At 45.1% G+C, this 16,493-nt stretch overlaps 1 protein-coding gene across 3 annotated transcripts in view; it reads left to right on the top strand.

Annotated features, from left to right (window-relative positions):
- Nucleotides 1-16,493, top strand: part of LOC105475341 (LHFPL tetraspan subfamily member 3) — a 571,391-nt gene that overhangs the window by 504,862 nt on the left and 50,036 nt on the right. The window contains exon 3 of one of the 3 annotated variants that reach the window (XM_011730512.2): nt 3,227-3,274. The exons of 1 other annotated variant lie outside the window; for it this stretch is intronic. In XM_011730512.2, coding sequence (XP_011728814.1) covers nt 3,227-3,243 — 17 coding nt within the window. In that variant the 3' untranslated portion in view covers nt 3,244-3,274. The remainder of the gene's footprint in view (nt 1-3,226; nt 3,275-16,493) is intronic. One more of the 3 variants, XM_011730513.3, reaches the window with a different exon arrangement.

Raw genomic sequence — 16,493 nt, 5'->3', positions numbered from 1 at the left:
CTCCTCACACACACACACACAATCCTTTAAAAAAAAAAAAATCAGTTATTTTGATGAGTTAAGCATAGCACAGCAAAATACTCTTAAGGTTACTCAGACATCAGCTCCTCCTCTAGTGGTAGAACCTTTTGTGGGGGGTGCTTTTACCTACATGGGCTACCCACCAAAACCTAGCCTGACAGCTTACACCTAGGAATACACATAGCCTGCCTGGGAAGGGGATTGGGCCCTGGAGCCCAGAGCAGACCTTAGAAGTGACTGCCATTGAACTCTTGACTAAAACTCACAGTGTATGGGATGATAATGCCATGGCTGTCCTCACTGCATTGAGACCTCCAGCCCTCCAGATGGAGTCCTGCAGGCTGAAGAGCTCACTGACACTCCAGGAGATGTGGCATTGCTTGTCTCCTCGACACAAAAAGCGTAACTGCCTCTATCTCTTCTGTCAAAATAATGACCTTCTTCGTCTGTTGTGGAACCAAATGCAAGATGATAATGCCAGATGATGATTCCAAAGCAAGATAATGACTTATTTGAAATGATTTCCTTTGAAATCATCTTGTATTTCCTAGCCTAGTTATAATTTGGTTAATTGATTAATAATTCTGTTTAATTGTCTCAATTTCTGCAAACACCAATTCAATATACCTACTTTTTCTGGTTGAAAATGTCTTTGCTTCTCTAAGTATCTTCTACCTCTTTTGCCTGTGTGCACTTTTGCCTGAGCAACATTCTGATGACATAAATAGCACCCCTTCAAAAAGGTGTTGAACAGATCAAGGTGTCTCTCTGTGTTCCAGAGCATGAGCACTATAATGTGTGTCCTTGAAACAGTACCTCTGATTGGAAAGATCTAAGACCATGTCTTTTAAAAGCCAACCTCCCTGCCAGACAAATGAAGCTACCATTCCTGGCAGCCCTAACCCCTACCTGCAGCACGGGGCATGCTGTACTTGACATAGTGAGAGGCTGCCCAAGAAATAAAAACCCAAGCCCAGACTCTGGGAGCCTGCAGCTCAACTGGCAGCTACTGAGCTGGGGAATTCTACAACTCTGGAGTGCATTTACATATTTTTTAATGATCTGGGTTAAAACCCTGCTCAAAGCAGAGGTCTTCTCAGAGCGCAACAGTGTGGGACCACAGATAAACACGCACACTTCCACCTCCGCGGTGGAAGAATGCACCTCGATGGAAGCTGAGCACATTGCTGCGCTCTGTGTTTCAGGGAGCGAAGGCAGGGAACTCACCCTTTCTGGAAAGGTGAGTTAGGCAAGACTCCCCAACGGACTCTGATATGTTCCTCAACATTCTTCCTCTCTGTGTTCCATCAGCTAAAAACTTCCAAGGTCGCTTTTCATTTGTCATTTGAAATGGTGTTTCTGACACCCAACTTCATATAATCAATCGAGTCACTTCATCCAAATACTCATATCCTGAAAAGAGTCAATACAGTCGTTCATGCCTTTGAAAAAGTGACAAGGAGCAGAAAGAAACTTAGAGGAGAGGCCTGCACCTTCTATTCTGAAAACTATCTCAGGCCAGTGATGAATACAAGTGACCAAAAGAGAGAAGTAAGAAGAGGGCCAGATGGGAAGCAGGAAATGAGAAGCTATCAATCAGATAGGAGGTGTTGGAGGGGAAGGAATTGGGTGTCCAGAAGGAGATGACAACCCATTAATCTGAGTTTCATGGAATGCTACATGTTTTTAAATAAGACCTTTCTCAATAGGCCCATCTACATGAGCAAATGCACCACTGGGAGGTGGAGAGAGTGGGATTCAAATTGAGGAAAAGTGAGGAACTAACTGGGCACTGGTGCTGACCAACTAGGGACTCAGAGCATGGTCAGCAAAGGCAGACTCAAGCCCAGGTCATCCACAGGGCATTTTCCTTGCAGGTACCTTTTAGACTAAGTGTCCCATTCTTCCCTGTTTGACCACAGTGTCCTGCCAAGTGAGGGCAAAGCTAATGAAATGGTTCTGGGAAAGAATGGGGAGAGAAGTTCACCCGCCTGCATGATCAACCAGTTGATCCTCATACCACCACCACCCCAAACTCCGATCCACGCACTGGCACCTTTCAGCAGCTCTCTGTGAGGCACTAGATGGAGGCAATTGAGAAAATGGAAGACAACAGCATGGCAGGGCAATACCTGAGGATGTATGCATAGCCTTGAAGCACCCGGCATGAACCAGGCTTTAGAGTTCTAATTGATCTGTGTGTGTACAATTGATTTTTACTTATCTTTCTTTTAAAGCTACTCTGAATTGCTTTAGGATAATCCAGAATGTGAAATGATGTCCTCAAAGAATTTTAATGACACTTGGAATGATTGCTCAATCCATGTCTTTTTTGCTCAATCCATTTTGTCTTTTTCCCTTGATTATTTTTCTTATTGAGCATCTAAAATTCTCTCCAAGTCCTTGACTTTCACTTCTTTTTCCTGTCCTTTGGGTAGTATTGTCTGAGGAAACCAAAGATAAAAGTAATAAAAACAATGATGGTGTCTAACTCTTAGAAAATGCTTGGTATTGACTAGGAATATTCTTTCCTTGGGCTTGTAGAATAATAGAGATATTCTAAGTATTTCTTTTCTTTCTTTTTTTGAGATGCAATTTTGCCGTCACCCAGGCTGGAGTGCAGTGGCATGATCTTGGCTCATTGCAACCTTTGCTTCCCAGGTTCAAGCAATTTTCCCTGCCTCAGACTCCCATGTAGCAGGGATTACAGGCACCCACCCCCATGCCCAGCTAAATTTTGCATTTTTAGTAGAAATGGGATTTTGCCATGTTGGTCAGGTTGATCTCGAACTCCTGACCTCAAGTGATCCACCCACCTCGGCCTCCCAAAGTGCTGGGATTACAGGCGTGAGCCACCGCGCCCAGCCTCTAAGTATTTCCCATGCGGTAATCCATTCCATCCTCACCACAATGTGATGAGGTAAGTGCTACTATTGGCCCATTTACGATTAGGAAACCAAAGCACGGGAAGTTAAGACACTTGCCCAGGTCGCACAGCCAGCTAGTAGCAGGACTAAAGTTTGAACCAGGCAGTCTGGCTCTCAGGACTGTGATTTTCCTCATTGTGAATCACCAAGCATGTCTCTGCACACTGTCAGTGGAATAGCCAGGAATGACGTTGTTTGTTTTAATCTTTAAAAAACCAAGTGTGAGCTCTTAACTTATTTTACCTTTAATGTTCTGTTTTTTCCTCCCACACTCTCAGATGATGGAAATGCTTAAGGCAAACTAAGGTAGTGTGAGACCACACCATGTAAGTGTGAGCATGGCTTTGTGGGTTCAGCTGTGTTTTGTGCGCTTCTGCCTTCTGTTCCCGCATGTTTTCTCCGCTGTTCTCTGATTCCCGCTTTCAGCGCTTAGCACTTGGGCCGCATGAAACTGCCGCTTCAAGCCATAAATCTTCTGTCTTTGTTCCTGATTTTATATCTGTGCTTCTCTCTCCCACAATCTCTGGCACTTGCAGCTGTCAGCCTGGCACCTCCCTGGGAAGGAGCTGGGGAGTCCTGGGGGATGTGTTTGGTTATTGTTCTCTGACAATGAGCACTTGGATGATGAGCTTTTAGAATTCTAGGCATGTGTCCACACTCTCACTGCAACATACTACTACAGAGTGTGGAACCACACATGTGGGCATCTCTGTACAAACCTTGTCCTTTGCTATGCGGCATTCTCTGGGGCCACCAGCCTTAAGCGGATTACTGCTGTGGGAGTCTCCGTAGAGTGAATGCTAAGTGAAAGTAAACACCATTGTGCCAACTAACAGGGCTAAAATGAGCCATGGAGAGAAGAGGTCATCTTCTCATGTATTATGTTCCCTGTGTACACTTGTGTATGTGATGGAACAAAACTGTGACTACGAAGGAAAAAGAATAATGGGTTTCAAGCCAGATACGGACTCTAGTGGCCCTTCATTGTACTGTTTACACATACACACACATACGCACACACACAATTCCTTCTGGTGTTCCTTGATTTTCCATTACCTATATCTCCAAACTGAGTGATTCCAATATGTGACAAACTCGATTTACAGAATAAATTGAGAAGGAGGTATTTGTCCCTAAGAGCATACCTGGAACATTTAAAATATGATCCTGACTGTGATTGCAGGGTTGGAACCGCCTCTTGTTCTCAATTTCACTGAAGTTTCTGGTGTGTGTTGAATGGAAATTTGCAGGAAACTTCCCAAGATAGTTGGCAGAGATGACAAGAATGTAAAATTAGAGGGGCTCTTATGAGATATGACTGAGTGCTGCCCAAGCCCCTGCAGTGTTGAGACCCAACCCATCGTTTACAAACAGAATTCTAGAGCTGATGAGTCCTTAGAGACGGAGCCTTCACTCCAAATCCCTTAATTCACAGGAAATGGCCAAGGTTTCAAGAGAGAACGTAACTTGCCCAAGATGGGGGCAGAGCCTGGATTAAAACTTAATCCTCCTTTTCCCATCAAAGCATCTTTTTGGTGTGATATCCCAGTTCATTTCTCTCTGGAAGAGAATCTCTTGCACACTACCAGGAGAGCCTTTGAAAAGTGAAGGAGCCTACATCCCAAGAAAGGACCCCAAGTCCCTCTCCTGGCTCTGCCACGAAATATCTGGGTGAGCTTGAGAAAGTTGCTATGCCTCTCTGGACCTTGGGCTCCTCATCTATAAAATGAGTTTGAAAGCAGCTGATTTCAAAAGTACATGATGCTAAGTTTGCTGAGCAACCTCGGGCTTTTCATGCAGTTTCCTCCCGCAATATTCATTTTCGTCTGTAGGATTATGAAAGAAGTTATAGTCAGGCTTTGCAAATGGGGACAGCCTCCAGGAGCAAGGGCCTTGTGATTTTCTGTTACTAACTGAAGAAGAACAAGGGCAGGAAGGAGAAGGTGCAGATGAGGAGCACACAGCCTGTGCCCTTTACACGGACCTATCAGACTCAGATAGATGTGGCAAGCTCCGGTTTGGTCATCTCAAATCAGCCGATTTCAGTAGTTTGAGGTTATCCAGCTGGTATGTACTTCTCTTCTTCCTGAGATATCACTGATCAGAGCTCTGGAACTTGAGCAGATCCAGCAGGTGAACAAGGTTACATTCTCTCCTTTTCAGTGTATTGCTAACCAAGTTAACAAGGCCAGGGAAGTCTCTGAGGCAGTCGGAGAATAATTCAAAAGCCAATAAGGCAAGAATAGAAACCCACACATGCCAACTTTCAGCAGAGTTTTGAGATACACCCTTCATTTACATAAAATTATGGAATTACACTTATTAACCAAATATGCAATGTCACTTTTTTAACAGAGCTTTCTCTTTCCATGGCAAGTAAATGACATTTTTATGATGATTTTTTTTTCTTGGAGATAGAGTCTCGCTCTGTTGCCCAGGCTGGAGTGCAGTGGCACAATCTCAGCTCACTGCAACCTCCAATTCCCAGGTTTGAGCGATTCTCCTGCCTCTGCCTCCCGAGTAGCTGGGACTACAGGTACACACCACCACGCCCAGCTAATGTTTTGTATTTTTAATAGAGACGAGATTTCGCCATGTTGGCCAGGCTGATATTGAACTCCTGACCTCAAGTGATCCACCTGCCTTGGCCTCCCAAAGTGCTGGGATTACAGGCATGAGCCACTGTGACTGGCTATGATGAATCTTTTTTAGAGAGCAAAAACTCATCGCTTGATTTAACATTTTGGTCCATTTGGGTTTTCATATATCAAGTGTAGCCGATTACACAACTTTTTCCAAACAAATGCATCTAGTCTGCAGCAGCCTTCCCTGAATCTGACACTGATTCAAAATCTGATGGGAGGAGCAGGACAGGATATGGCAGAACAGGGAAAATCACAGAGGTGGATCATTTCTTGTGTACTTCTTAGGTTCTAGTGCACTGGACAAATAGCACCACAAAGAGCTATGGCCTCAGAAAGTATTACCAGGATAAATTTCAGCTCCAGAATTTTGGCAGAGAAGGGACTGAGAGGCAGGACATCTGGCTGGAAGGGTTGTGCAAAGAGACTCTTGATGCCACCTCTGCATGGCACTTCATGTAAGATTGAAAGATGATAATCCACCATGTCATTTGAGGGAAGCAGCTGTTGGAGATAATGAAGGGGACTAATTCTTGGCAACTATCACTGCCCTGGTGTTACCATTCCTTCTCCTGTGACAACTGCAGCACTGTTTGAAGAGGAAAATGGCATTCTTGGGCAGCCACACAAGACTAGTTGGTCTTCCCGCTGAGGATGCTGGGCAGGCAGGCAAGCATCACAAGCTCCTTGCCTTAGTTCTCCCTTTGCTGGAGAGCCCCCAAACAACAGTCAACCAGCTTGGAGTAGGGGGTGGATTTCAGGCTTCTTTCAGGTCCTTCTTTGCCCCTTCCTAGGATAATCGTTGTCCTGCTGAGCCCTCTAGTGACCAAATTGGAAACTGCAGGTGTCTGAGGAAAGGGAGGTAGGGAGAGGAAGGGAAGGGGAAGGAAAAGGGGAAGGGGACGGATGGAGGAAAGGAGTTCTGTGGACTGCTCCTGAGCCACAGCAAAGCACTCCACTGTCTGTGCAAGCCTCAGCCTGAAATGCTTTCTAAATATTTCAGAAGAAGGGGCACATCTATGGCCTGAGACCCTAAAATATCAGCCTGGAGGCCTGATGGCCTGTCAGCATGCAAACATGTCAAGGTGGTTTCCTGGTTAGCCACGGTGATGATGAGGACTCTGCCTTTTTTTTTTTTTTTTTTTGGTTAGACAAGATCTCATTCTGTCGCATGGCTGGAGTACAGTGGCGCGATCTCAACTCACTGCAACCTCCACCTCTGGATTCAAGCAATCCTCCCACCTCAGCCCCCCACCCAAGTAGCTGGGACTACAGACATGTGCTACCACACCTAGCGAATTTTTGTATTTTTAGTAGAGATGGGGTTTCACTGTGTTGCCCAGGCTGGTCTTGAACTCCTGGGCTCAAGCCATCCACCCACTTCGGCCTCCCAAAGTTCTGGGATTACAGGTGTGAGCCACTGTGTCCAGTCAACTCTGCCTTCTTTTCTGCTTCTAGTTACTCCAGCTTAGTTCTGAGAACTACTAGAAGCTCTAGATTTGGCCAGGCCTTCATGTCTTGCCGTAGAGGAAACCCCAGAGCTAACTGAGCGTTCGAGAGTCTGAAGAACCAGCCAACAGAGCCTAGCCATCTGACAGAGATACACATTAATTTGCTCCCTCAGGGCCCTGCACAGACCGGCCTGGCTCCTGGGGCTGGGTGGCCCCGCACTGTGTGGGGGCCAAGGCCCTTGGCCCACTTAAGGTTCACTGAAAAGTCAGTGACATGCGGCAGATTGATTAATAAGAGAAAAGGCATATAAATTTATTTAACATGTATTCCTGGGAGCCTTCAGAATGAAGATCCAAAGATTCAGGGGAAATTGCCCATTTTTCTGCTGAGGTTCAACAAAGTAGGGACAGCCATATAGAAATATGATTGGACAAAATGGTTAGGATCTAATGCTAATAGAGTGAGTGGGGAAACCCAGCAAGGCCTCTCTGTCTAGATTCTTCTTGGCCTCTCTGAGCCAGCATTCCTTCCTTCCTGGATGTGGGGCAGGACCCTCTCTGGAATGGGGGCCTTATGGCCAATAGTCAAACAAGGTGGATCTGAAAATTTCTTTATGGCCAGTTTTTATACAGATAGAGCAGAAGGAAAGTTAGAGTACTATATTTAGATGCTATGCCTGGCTTTGGAAAAAGAGGGTTCTGGTTTCTGTGACCAGCCTTGGAGAAGAGGGATTCTATTAGGTTCATGCAAAAGTAATTGCCGTTTTTTAGGTCGGGCACGGTGGCTCTAGCCTGTAATCCCAGCACTTTGGGAGGCCAAGGTGGGCGGATCACCTGAGGTCGGGAGTTCGCGACTGGCCTGACCAACATGGAGAAACCCCATCTCTACTAAAAATACAAAAGTAGCTGGGCATGGTGGTGCATGCCTGTAATCCCAGCTACTCGGGAGGCTGAGGCAGCAGAATCACTTGAACCTGGGAGGCAGAGTTTGCAGTGAGCCAAGATCACACCACTGCACTCCAGCCTGGGCGACAAGAGTGAAACTCCATCAAAAAAAAAAAAAAAGTAATTGCGGTTTTTGCCATTATAGTTTCTATGGCTAGCCTTGGGGGAGAATGGGACTGGGAGTCAGGAGAGCAGAAGGTCAGAGAAGATCTTTTGCTTCTGAGCCTGCTTCTGAGGACTTCATTTTTGGATAGTGTTTTCTGAGCCCCAGTAACTGCTTCCCCAGACATCCACCTGCTAGACAGACAGAAAACAAGCCCAGCACCACCACTACCTCCAACACCCTGATGCAGAGGGCTTCCCCAGGACAGGAAGTAGGTTACACCTGACTGACATGAAACTAAATTGTTTTAATTGTTCCAAACTAGTGGTTCTCAAAATGTAGCCTCCAGACCAGCAGCATTGCCCAGAAACTTATTAGAAATGCAGATGTTCAGACCCCAAACCTGCTAAATCAGAAACTGTGGAGGTGAGCCCCAGGAATCTGTATTCCATAAGCCCTCTAGGTGATTCTGAGACCCCCCCCCCCCCAAGGTTTGAGAGCCACCACTCCAAACACTGATTCTCAGATAGATAGAAAAGTAAAACTCCCAGTATTTAACATGTAGGTTCTGAGCTGTCACCCACACAGATTCCGAAGTTCTACAGTGGTGTGCATAAATCTGCTTTTTGACCATCATCCAGGTACTTCTGATGTGGGAAACCCACAGGCCACCACTTTGACAGATTCTGCTCTAGAAGAAATAGCGCCATCTTTGCTAGCAATTTTACCTTCTCTCTTAGAGATAAATATTGTTCTCATGTCTTGCCAGTCATGAAAGAGATCTCAGCAAGTATATCATAGTATTCCAAGTCTTCAGGTGGGATCGTAATGTTTACTTTGACACGTTAGTTGTTGCTCCCCTTGTAAGGAACATCTCGGTAGTATCTGCATCATAACTCAGAAAAGAAATATTTCTCTGGAAAGAAATGTGAATTACTGAGAGAAAAGAAAGAACGGGAAGCCTGGGGCTGGGTGTTTTCTGAGCGTGGGGACACATCTCCTTGGGAGTCTGAGTCTCTGGGCTGGTCTGCTGGGCTCAACCAAGAAGCCGTGAGTTACCTCTAGGCTGTGAGTCCATCAGAGAGCAATTGGCCCCTTCTTCCTTCTCAGAGAGCTGGAGATTTACTGCTGCTTTCTCGACAGGACGCAAGAGGATAGCTGATTATCAAACTGCTGGGGGAAAAAATGGCTTTCAAAATCTGAGGTTATGAGTATACTTGGCTTATACGGCCAACGCATTGGTCACCCTGGAAAAATTAAGTTCATATTCGTGAAGATTGTTGTGAATATAAAGTCCCAACGCTCCTCAACACAGCTCTAGGCCTACTGGGAGCTCCAAAAGAGATTGTTCTCTTCTGTATCACTTACCTCCCCCATCTAACCCTCCAGTTCTCTCCAGAGCACCCACACCTTCATGGGGTACTAATTCTTTTGGATATACCCCAAGAAAACTAAGGATACTCAGTCACGTTTTCAAGAATTTGACAGGAGCAAAGCAAGAGACTTGGCGCTGAAGCTCTTTGTCACCTGTCACCTAGGGTTCACATTGCCTAGGCACCAGCACTGCAAAGATACCATCTACTTGGGCAGTGGCTTTCTCAGGCTCAAGCCTCTATTTTCAAACCACCAGGGTGGAGCAGGGGAAAAGCTGGGTCTTTCCATCGTTCCTTCCTCCTCCCTTCTGCCTCCTTTCCTTATCCATTTCCCCACATTCCTTTTCCCACCTTTTCCACGCTTCTGTTAATTACACCAGCTTTTTTCCCTCTCCCTCTCAATTTTCTTGTTGGGCTGCCCACATCCTGGAAAGCAGTACCCCCTAACCCTCACACACACCCCAAAGAGCTCAAAGAGCCTCACCAGCATTAACTGCTGAAGCCACGTGCATCCTGCCAGGCAGGGAATGCCACCTTAGTTAACTGTAAGACATAATTAAAAGGCAGATCTCCCCTCTCTCAGACAGAGAGAGAAGGGAAGCAAGAAAGGGCAGAGCTGCAAAGTAAAATCCAAAGAGAAGCCACAAATGATTTGATTTTTAAACTTACTCGGTGGTCCAGAAATGTGCAGCCTGCTGCCCCCCAGCAGTGGGGATCAGGACAGTAGGCAGGGAAGGGAGGTGGAGGAGGAGGGCCGTGCTGAAAGCAGGGCAGTAGTAAAGAGAAGAAAAGCCTTTTGTCCAGAGAGCAAAGCCAGTCTTCACAGAGTTGTCCTGGTTAGGAAGAATCCTGTTTGGGAATTGGGAATAGGCCAGGCTGGGCATGCTGGCAGGAAGCTCTGACTTTCATCTCACTTACCTGTCCTTTGCTCCTGCCCCCAGGGCCAGCTCCATATTCTTTGCTCCTACACCAGAGCCACATGACCAGTGCAGTCCCACAGGGATCCTAGCTCACAAGGGCTCCCATGCTTGTGGTTTAATGCTCTGCAGTCCCAGTCTTGACACTGTTAATAGTCGTATCTTTGAATGTGTGTTTTGCAAGTGAACTCTGATGGGACAGTGAGGCACTGGAGCATGGGGGATGGGGGCATGGAGACTGTTCATGGGACCAGCTTCCTGCTGCCTCCTCCTCCCTCCACCCACTTCCCAGTCCCACCCCCACCTTCCTGCAGATGGGTTCTCAGCCTACTCTCCTGAACCCTGAAACCCTGAGCCCTGCCCAGCCTGCTTTCCCTGTGCCTGCCCAGTAACCACTGCCACCGTCTGCCCCAGGCAGGGGTCTGGGCACAGAAGAGAGGATCATAGTTGAACGCACCTATCCTGAAGCATCTCGGGGCAGGGCATAGCAGTGTCTGTCCCTGCCCAGGACTGGCAGTGCTACAATGTGTCTAGTGGACAGTGGACAGAGTCCACAGCTCAGTGAGGAGGAAGCCTATTGCTCACCTCGATCCAGTTACCTAGTAGAGATGTTACAATACCCTTAGGATCATTTGTCTGCCGTGGGTTGGGAATACCACCAGTGAGAAGGGGAGGTTCCTCAAGACAGGGGACAATGAGTTGGGCCAGCAGCTGGTGGGAAGGAGACTCTGAAAAGCCATCAGGCCTGAGTGACAGCCTGTGAGGATCCTAAGCACCCCCATGCCAGAGGGAGTGCTTTCAGCCAGTTCACTTGAGCCTACTCTGTGCCTGGGGGACCTTTCTCTCCCTCCTTCCAACCTTCTGGAATCTGTCTGTGTTTGCCTTTTCTGGCCAAAGCACAGCACCTTCCAGGGACAAAATGCAGATTGCGTGACTTCAGTGATTGTACAGATGAATTAAATGCTCTGACATTTGCATTTAAACTGGCATTGCATGAAATAAAAATGAATGGTAAATTAGTGCTAATTTGATTTTTTTGTTTTTATTTACTTAGAATGACATTAAAAAGTATATTTTCAAAATCCCACAACAAGATGAGAGGGACCACAGGAAAAAGGGAAAATGTTTGTATTTTAGTGCTTTTAATGGCACTTTTTCCTGCTTTTTGAACAATTTTAATTTAACCCTGGGTCTGCAAATTATGTAGCTGGTCCTATCTGCAGCCTAGTTCCACCTTGACTTGGAGACGATCATCTTTGCCTCTATGCAATGTTAGAGGTGAAATTCTAGTCCTGTAGGGGAAAACAGTTCCCAATCTCTGACTGTAGGTAATTTCAATCTTATCCGTTTACCCACCAGAGAAAAAAAGGAGGAAACTTAAAGGTAAAAAGCGAAGAGGTGCTTGCATTTAGACAAGCATCACAGGGGAGGAAAAACAATCCTTTTACCCTTTTGAGTTCTTAGCTGGGATGAACCCCTATAATAAAAGACAGGTTAACAAGACAAAAACAAACAGAAGTTTAAGAACATAACTTCATGTATACATAGGAGATACCCAGAGACATGAGCAAATTTCAAAGAGGTGACTTTAAGTTCAGGCTTAAATACCATCTTCAGCTGAAACAAAGAAAGGAGGGTATTGCAAGGGCCAGTTAGGGGGAGGTGACCAGGAAAAGCATGGTAAACAAGTGGAAGGTTTGGTATCCATATGTGAGTGCCGCCTTCGTGGAGAAGTCTGACTTAGAGTCATCCTCCTTTACTCAGCACAGAATTTCACCCTCATGAATGGAGATTTCCTTTCTGGATATGAATTTCCCTTACAAAAGGGAACTCCTACCCTGTCTTCAGAGCTTCTCCTGTGTCTGCAGTTTCTCAAAATAATCAGCTCAAAATTATCCTTATACCGAACATACGTATTTCGGGATGGCATACTCTAGCTGGTAACTTCCTATATGCACAGGGCAATGTGACATCTATTCATTAATTATGAGAGACTCTCTTCAACAATGTATCTTCTTATACTCAACACAGATTGTCCATACTTCCAGCATATTACAAATGATTTAGGTCATTTATCACCTTCCAGTCTGAAGTCCGGCGCCTCAAATGACAATTAATAAGCTTGTAATTTCTCATAGCTTCAGTATGAAAAAAGGGAATAAAGCAAAATTAAGAAAACATCACTTCTGTAGCACCATTTGTCTAAGTAAAATGTGCAGGGCTACATTTTAAATGAGATTTTTTTAAAGAGAGAGTAGAGTACCTTGCCCCTTCCTCCCAGGTCAAAATCAATATACATATATATATAAAGTGATGCCTGCAATGGTGTATAATTTCTCATAATTACTCTCCATCTCTCCATTGACTATTAATGTATCCACCCAAACACACCTTTCTCTGCACTCTTGTGAACCTCAGTAAGCTCTTTAGTCTGGCGTGGGAAGCTTAATGTATTTCCCGTGAAATTGTACCATTCTCCTTGATCAGCTTATCCCAGCTTTGCAAATTGAAAAAAAAACTTCATTCCTGGCATCAGCAGTCTGTTAAATTGGTTCTGATTAATAATTGAATCTTAAGACCCTTTCAAGACAACATTTACGACAGCAGATTAGTGAGGAGGGGAGAGCGATACGGTACGACACCGTGTTGTGATGGAACAGACCGATGACCTCAACTGGAGGTTAAATGTGGAGGCCAGATTCGGGGAGCTTAAATCCTTAGAGAAATCCATCATCAAAATACACAGGACATCTCCCCTGCGGACTGATGGGCCTACCTACCATTTATTTTCCAGTAATATACTTCTAATGCTGATCAAGATGCATTCTTCTTGGACTTGGAGTGTGACTGCAAGTCACATTCCTATGTTTCACATTAAGCTCTCTTGGATTTTGAATTATTTATAATGGTGTTGCAGAATATTTCTTCCTTTCATCCTGAGGAGAAAATACAATACTCCTGAAACATCAGACTAGAGAAACAGACAGGCTCCTAGCTTAACAATCCAAAAGAATGCCCTTCTGGATGTTTTTCAGACATATGGATGTCCAAATAACTCCAGAATTTTTTTTTTTTTTTTTTTTTTTTTTTTTTAGACGGAGTCTCGCTCTGTCACCCAGTCTGGAGGGCAGTGGTGCAATCTCAGCTCACTGCAACCTCCACCTCCTGGGTTCAAGTGATTCTCTTGCCTCAGCTTCCCGAGTAGCTGGGATTACAGGTGCCCGCCACCACACCAGTTAAAGTAGAGACTGGGTTTCACCATATTGCCCAGGCTGGTCTCCAGCTCCTGACCTCAAGTGATCTGCCTGCGTTGGCCTCCCAGTGTGCTGGGATTATAGGCATGAGCCAAAATAACTTCAGATCTTTCCAGCAAATCCTTTAAGCATATCCATGCTTGCACAACACCAAAACTTGCCTGGACCCAGAATCTCCCAACCCCATCTATAATTGAAGGTAAATTCAGTCCTGTTATTCTTTTACCCATGTGAGAAAAAGAAGGAAAACTAATGGTAAAAGAATAAAGAGATTCTTGCATTTAGATGAGGATCTATCACATTTTTAGGTAACCCCTGGAGTTTCTCAAAGGAGGCCTGTCAGCTCCCTTAAAGTGTAATATCAGAACCATCTGGGGGATTGGTTTAGAATGCCAATGGCTGCACTCTGCCCAGATCTTCTGAATCTGACCCAGCAATTTTTTTTTTCTTTCTTTTTTTTTGAGACAGTCTTGCTCTGTCACTCAGGCTGGAGTGCAGTGGTGTGAACTTGGCTCACCACAACCTCTACCTCCGGGTTCAAGCAATTCTCCTGCCTCAGCCTCCCGAGTAGCTGGGATTACAGGTACCCGCCACCACACCCATGTAATTTTTGTATTTTTAGTAGAAATGGGGTTTCACCATGTTGATCAGGCTGGTCTCAAACTCCTGCCCTTGTAACTCACCCGCCTCGGCCTCCCAAAGTGCTGGGATTACAGGCGTGAGCCACCAAGCCCAGCCAACTCCAGGAATTTTTTAGTTAACCAGGAGGTTCTTATGTGGTGCAATTCGAGAATCATCAACCTCCGGACACTTTCACTAATTTCAGTGTATTATTAAATCTAAGGATCCAAAAATTGTATTATACACTGAAAATCTTTAAATCACTCGCTTAATAGAACTAATTTATATGCTTTTTTAATTGCCAGAAATTGAAAGCAAATTTCTTTCAACATTCGTCCTTTCAGTAAGCATGTATTACGACCTGAATACTGTGCTAGGTTCTGTACATTAACTGATCTTCAGAGCTTCTCTGTGAGCATTGATACCCTGCATGTTCAGTACACATCAGAAAATCTCAGGCTGCAAGAATGGGATGAAAAGTGAATCTTTGAGAGGTTTAGCAAAAAAGGTAATAATAACAGCTAACAGACTCCCAATTTCCTTGCATTTTTGTGATTGTGCTATATGCCAGGGACTTTGCCTCTATTATCTCATTTCACCCCCATGATAACCTGTGAAGTAGGTACAGGTAGATTGTTCCCATTTTATAGGCATTCATTGTACACATGAGGACACCGTAGCTCAGTGAGCCTCTTTGACTAGCAGGCGATGCAGCAGGGACACTCTCCCAGCAGTCTGCCTCTGGAATGAAGGTTTTTTATTCACCACTACCAAGGCAGTTTTCCTTTCCATAATAAGGCAGGGCCAGGAAATGATGCTACCAAATGCAAATATAATATCATATCATATAGGCAGCTAATTTCTACTCCAATAGTGATTCATTCTATATTATATTACTCATTGTATATTATGGATTCATGAAGTATACAATATATGCCAGACCTTATACCAGGCTCTGGGGATAGAAGATGAATAAATGTGTGCCTCAAGAAGCTCCCAGTTGCTAAGACATCCAGTTATATAGAAAGTTCAGAATTAGAACTCAGAACCCCCAACTTTCTTGAGGCTATTGAGCTGCCTGGCATGCCTTTCTAAAAACCTCCCAGGAAAATTAATTTCCAACCTGGATGCATTATTGTGATGTCAGAACAACTCTGCCAATTTGATTGTTCTTACTCAACCAAAACCACTCCTGGGGCAGTAGATTTGAAACGGAATCCTCTTTGTAGTGAAATCTGGAGAATTATAATTTTTAACATGTTTTGATGTGTTAATGTTAGTCTTTTTCCTCCTTTCTGGATGCTGGTAAAATTTACTGAGCTCCCAAAACTGGCACCCTCAGTGTAATTCCTAATAAATAAAGACTGAAACTATGCACAAGAGCAGCGGGGAGTTTTCGAGCTGAAAATTCCACAGGAAACGGGGCGTGTGGTTTGCAATCATTACTACACAGCAGCTTCTGTGGCAGTTAAAATCAAGTTAAAGTCAAGTAGGTAAATTCTAGCAGTGTCCCAGGCTACTTCCTGCTGTGAAGGCTGAATGCAAACCAGAGTATCTCAAAGTCAATATAAAAACTGTGTACAGAGTTTTCCTCGGCCCCTTTAACATTACAGGTGTTTCAGGACTGTTGGAGGATTCCTGGGGAAAAATAAACCTAGGGTCTCAGTTACAGGCTGTGGGAGCCACAGGCTGTGGCTCAGATCTTATACTTGCTGGTCTCCTCACCTTTCAATCTTTGGTGCTCAAGAGCAGATCTACCCTGGGAGATCCCCTCTCAAAGGTAAATATAGATAGACAGTCCTGCCCTGTCCTGCTCATACATTGTCATCACCCCAGGTTGCTTTCTCCCACCTTGAAAACCCTCCACCCAGGACCACACCCATACCCTATCTGCCTTCTCCACCTCCATTCCTAGGCAGCTGAGCATAGCTATAGAAAGACCCCAAATGTGGTGATCTATCTACATACCTCTTGCCTCTGCTGCCCACTCCCTGCCACTTGGTACCTCTTTCATTTCTTACAGACTCCTCCCACATCCCTTCCAGAAGTGGCTCCAAACCTCCTCCTCTTTGCCCAAGCCTTCAGCACCCCTCCACCCTCACTGAACCCCAAGAGCCCCTGCTGGGATAAAACTCATCAATAACAACTTCTCCAAATTCCTTCTCTCACCTCAAATCTTTTCTTTATTTTTGACCTTTTATATTCTCATCTCTGTCTCTGTCATTTTTCTGTCCCAGAG

The sequence above is a fragment of the Macaca nemestrina genome, chromosome 4 (genome assembly GCF_043159975.1).
Source record: "Macaca nemestrina isolate mMacNem1 chromosome 4, mMacNem.hap1, whole genome shotgun sequence".
NCBI lineage: Eukaryota > Metazoa > Chordata > Mammalia > Primates > Cercopithecidae > Macaca > Macaca nemestrina.
Note: the sequence above shows the minus strand (reverse complement) of the source record. Positions and strands in the feature narration are given on the sequence as shown.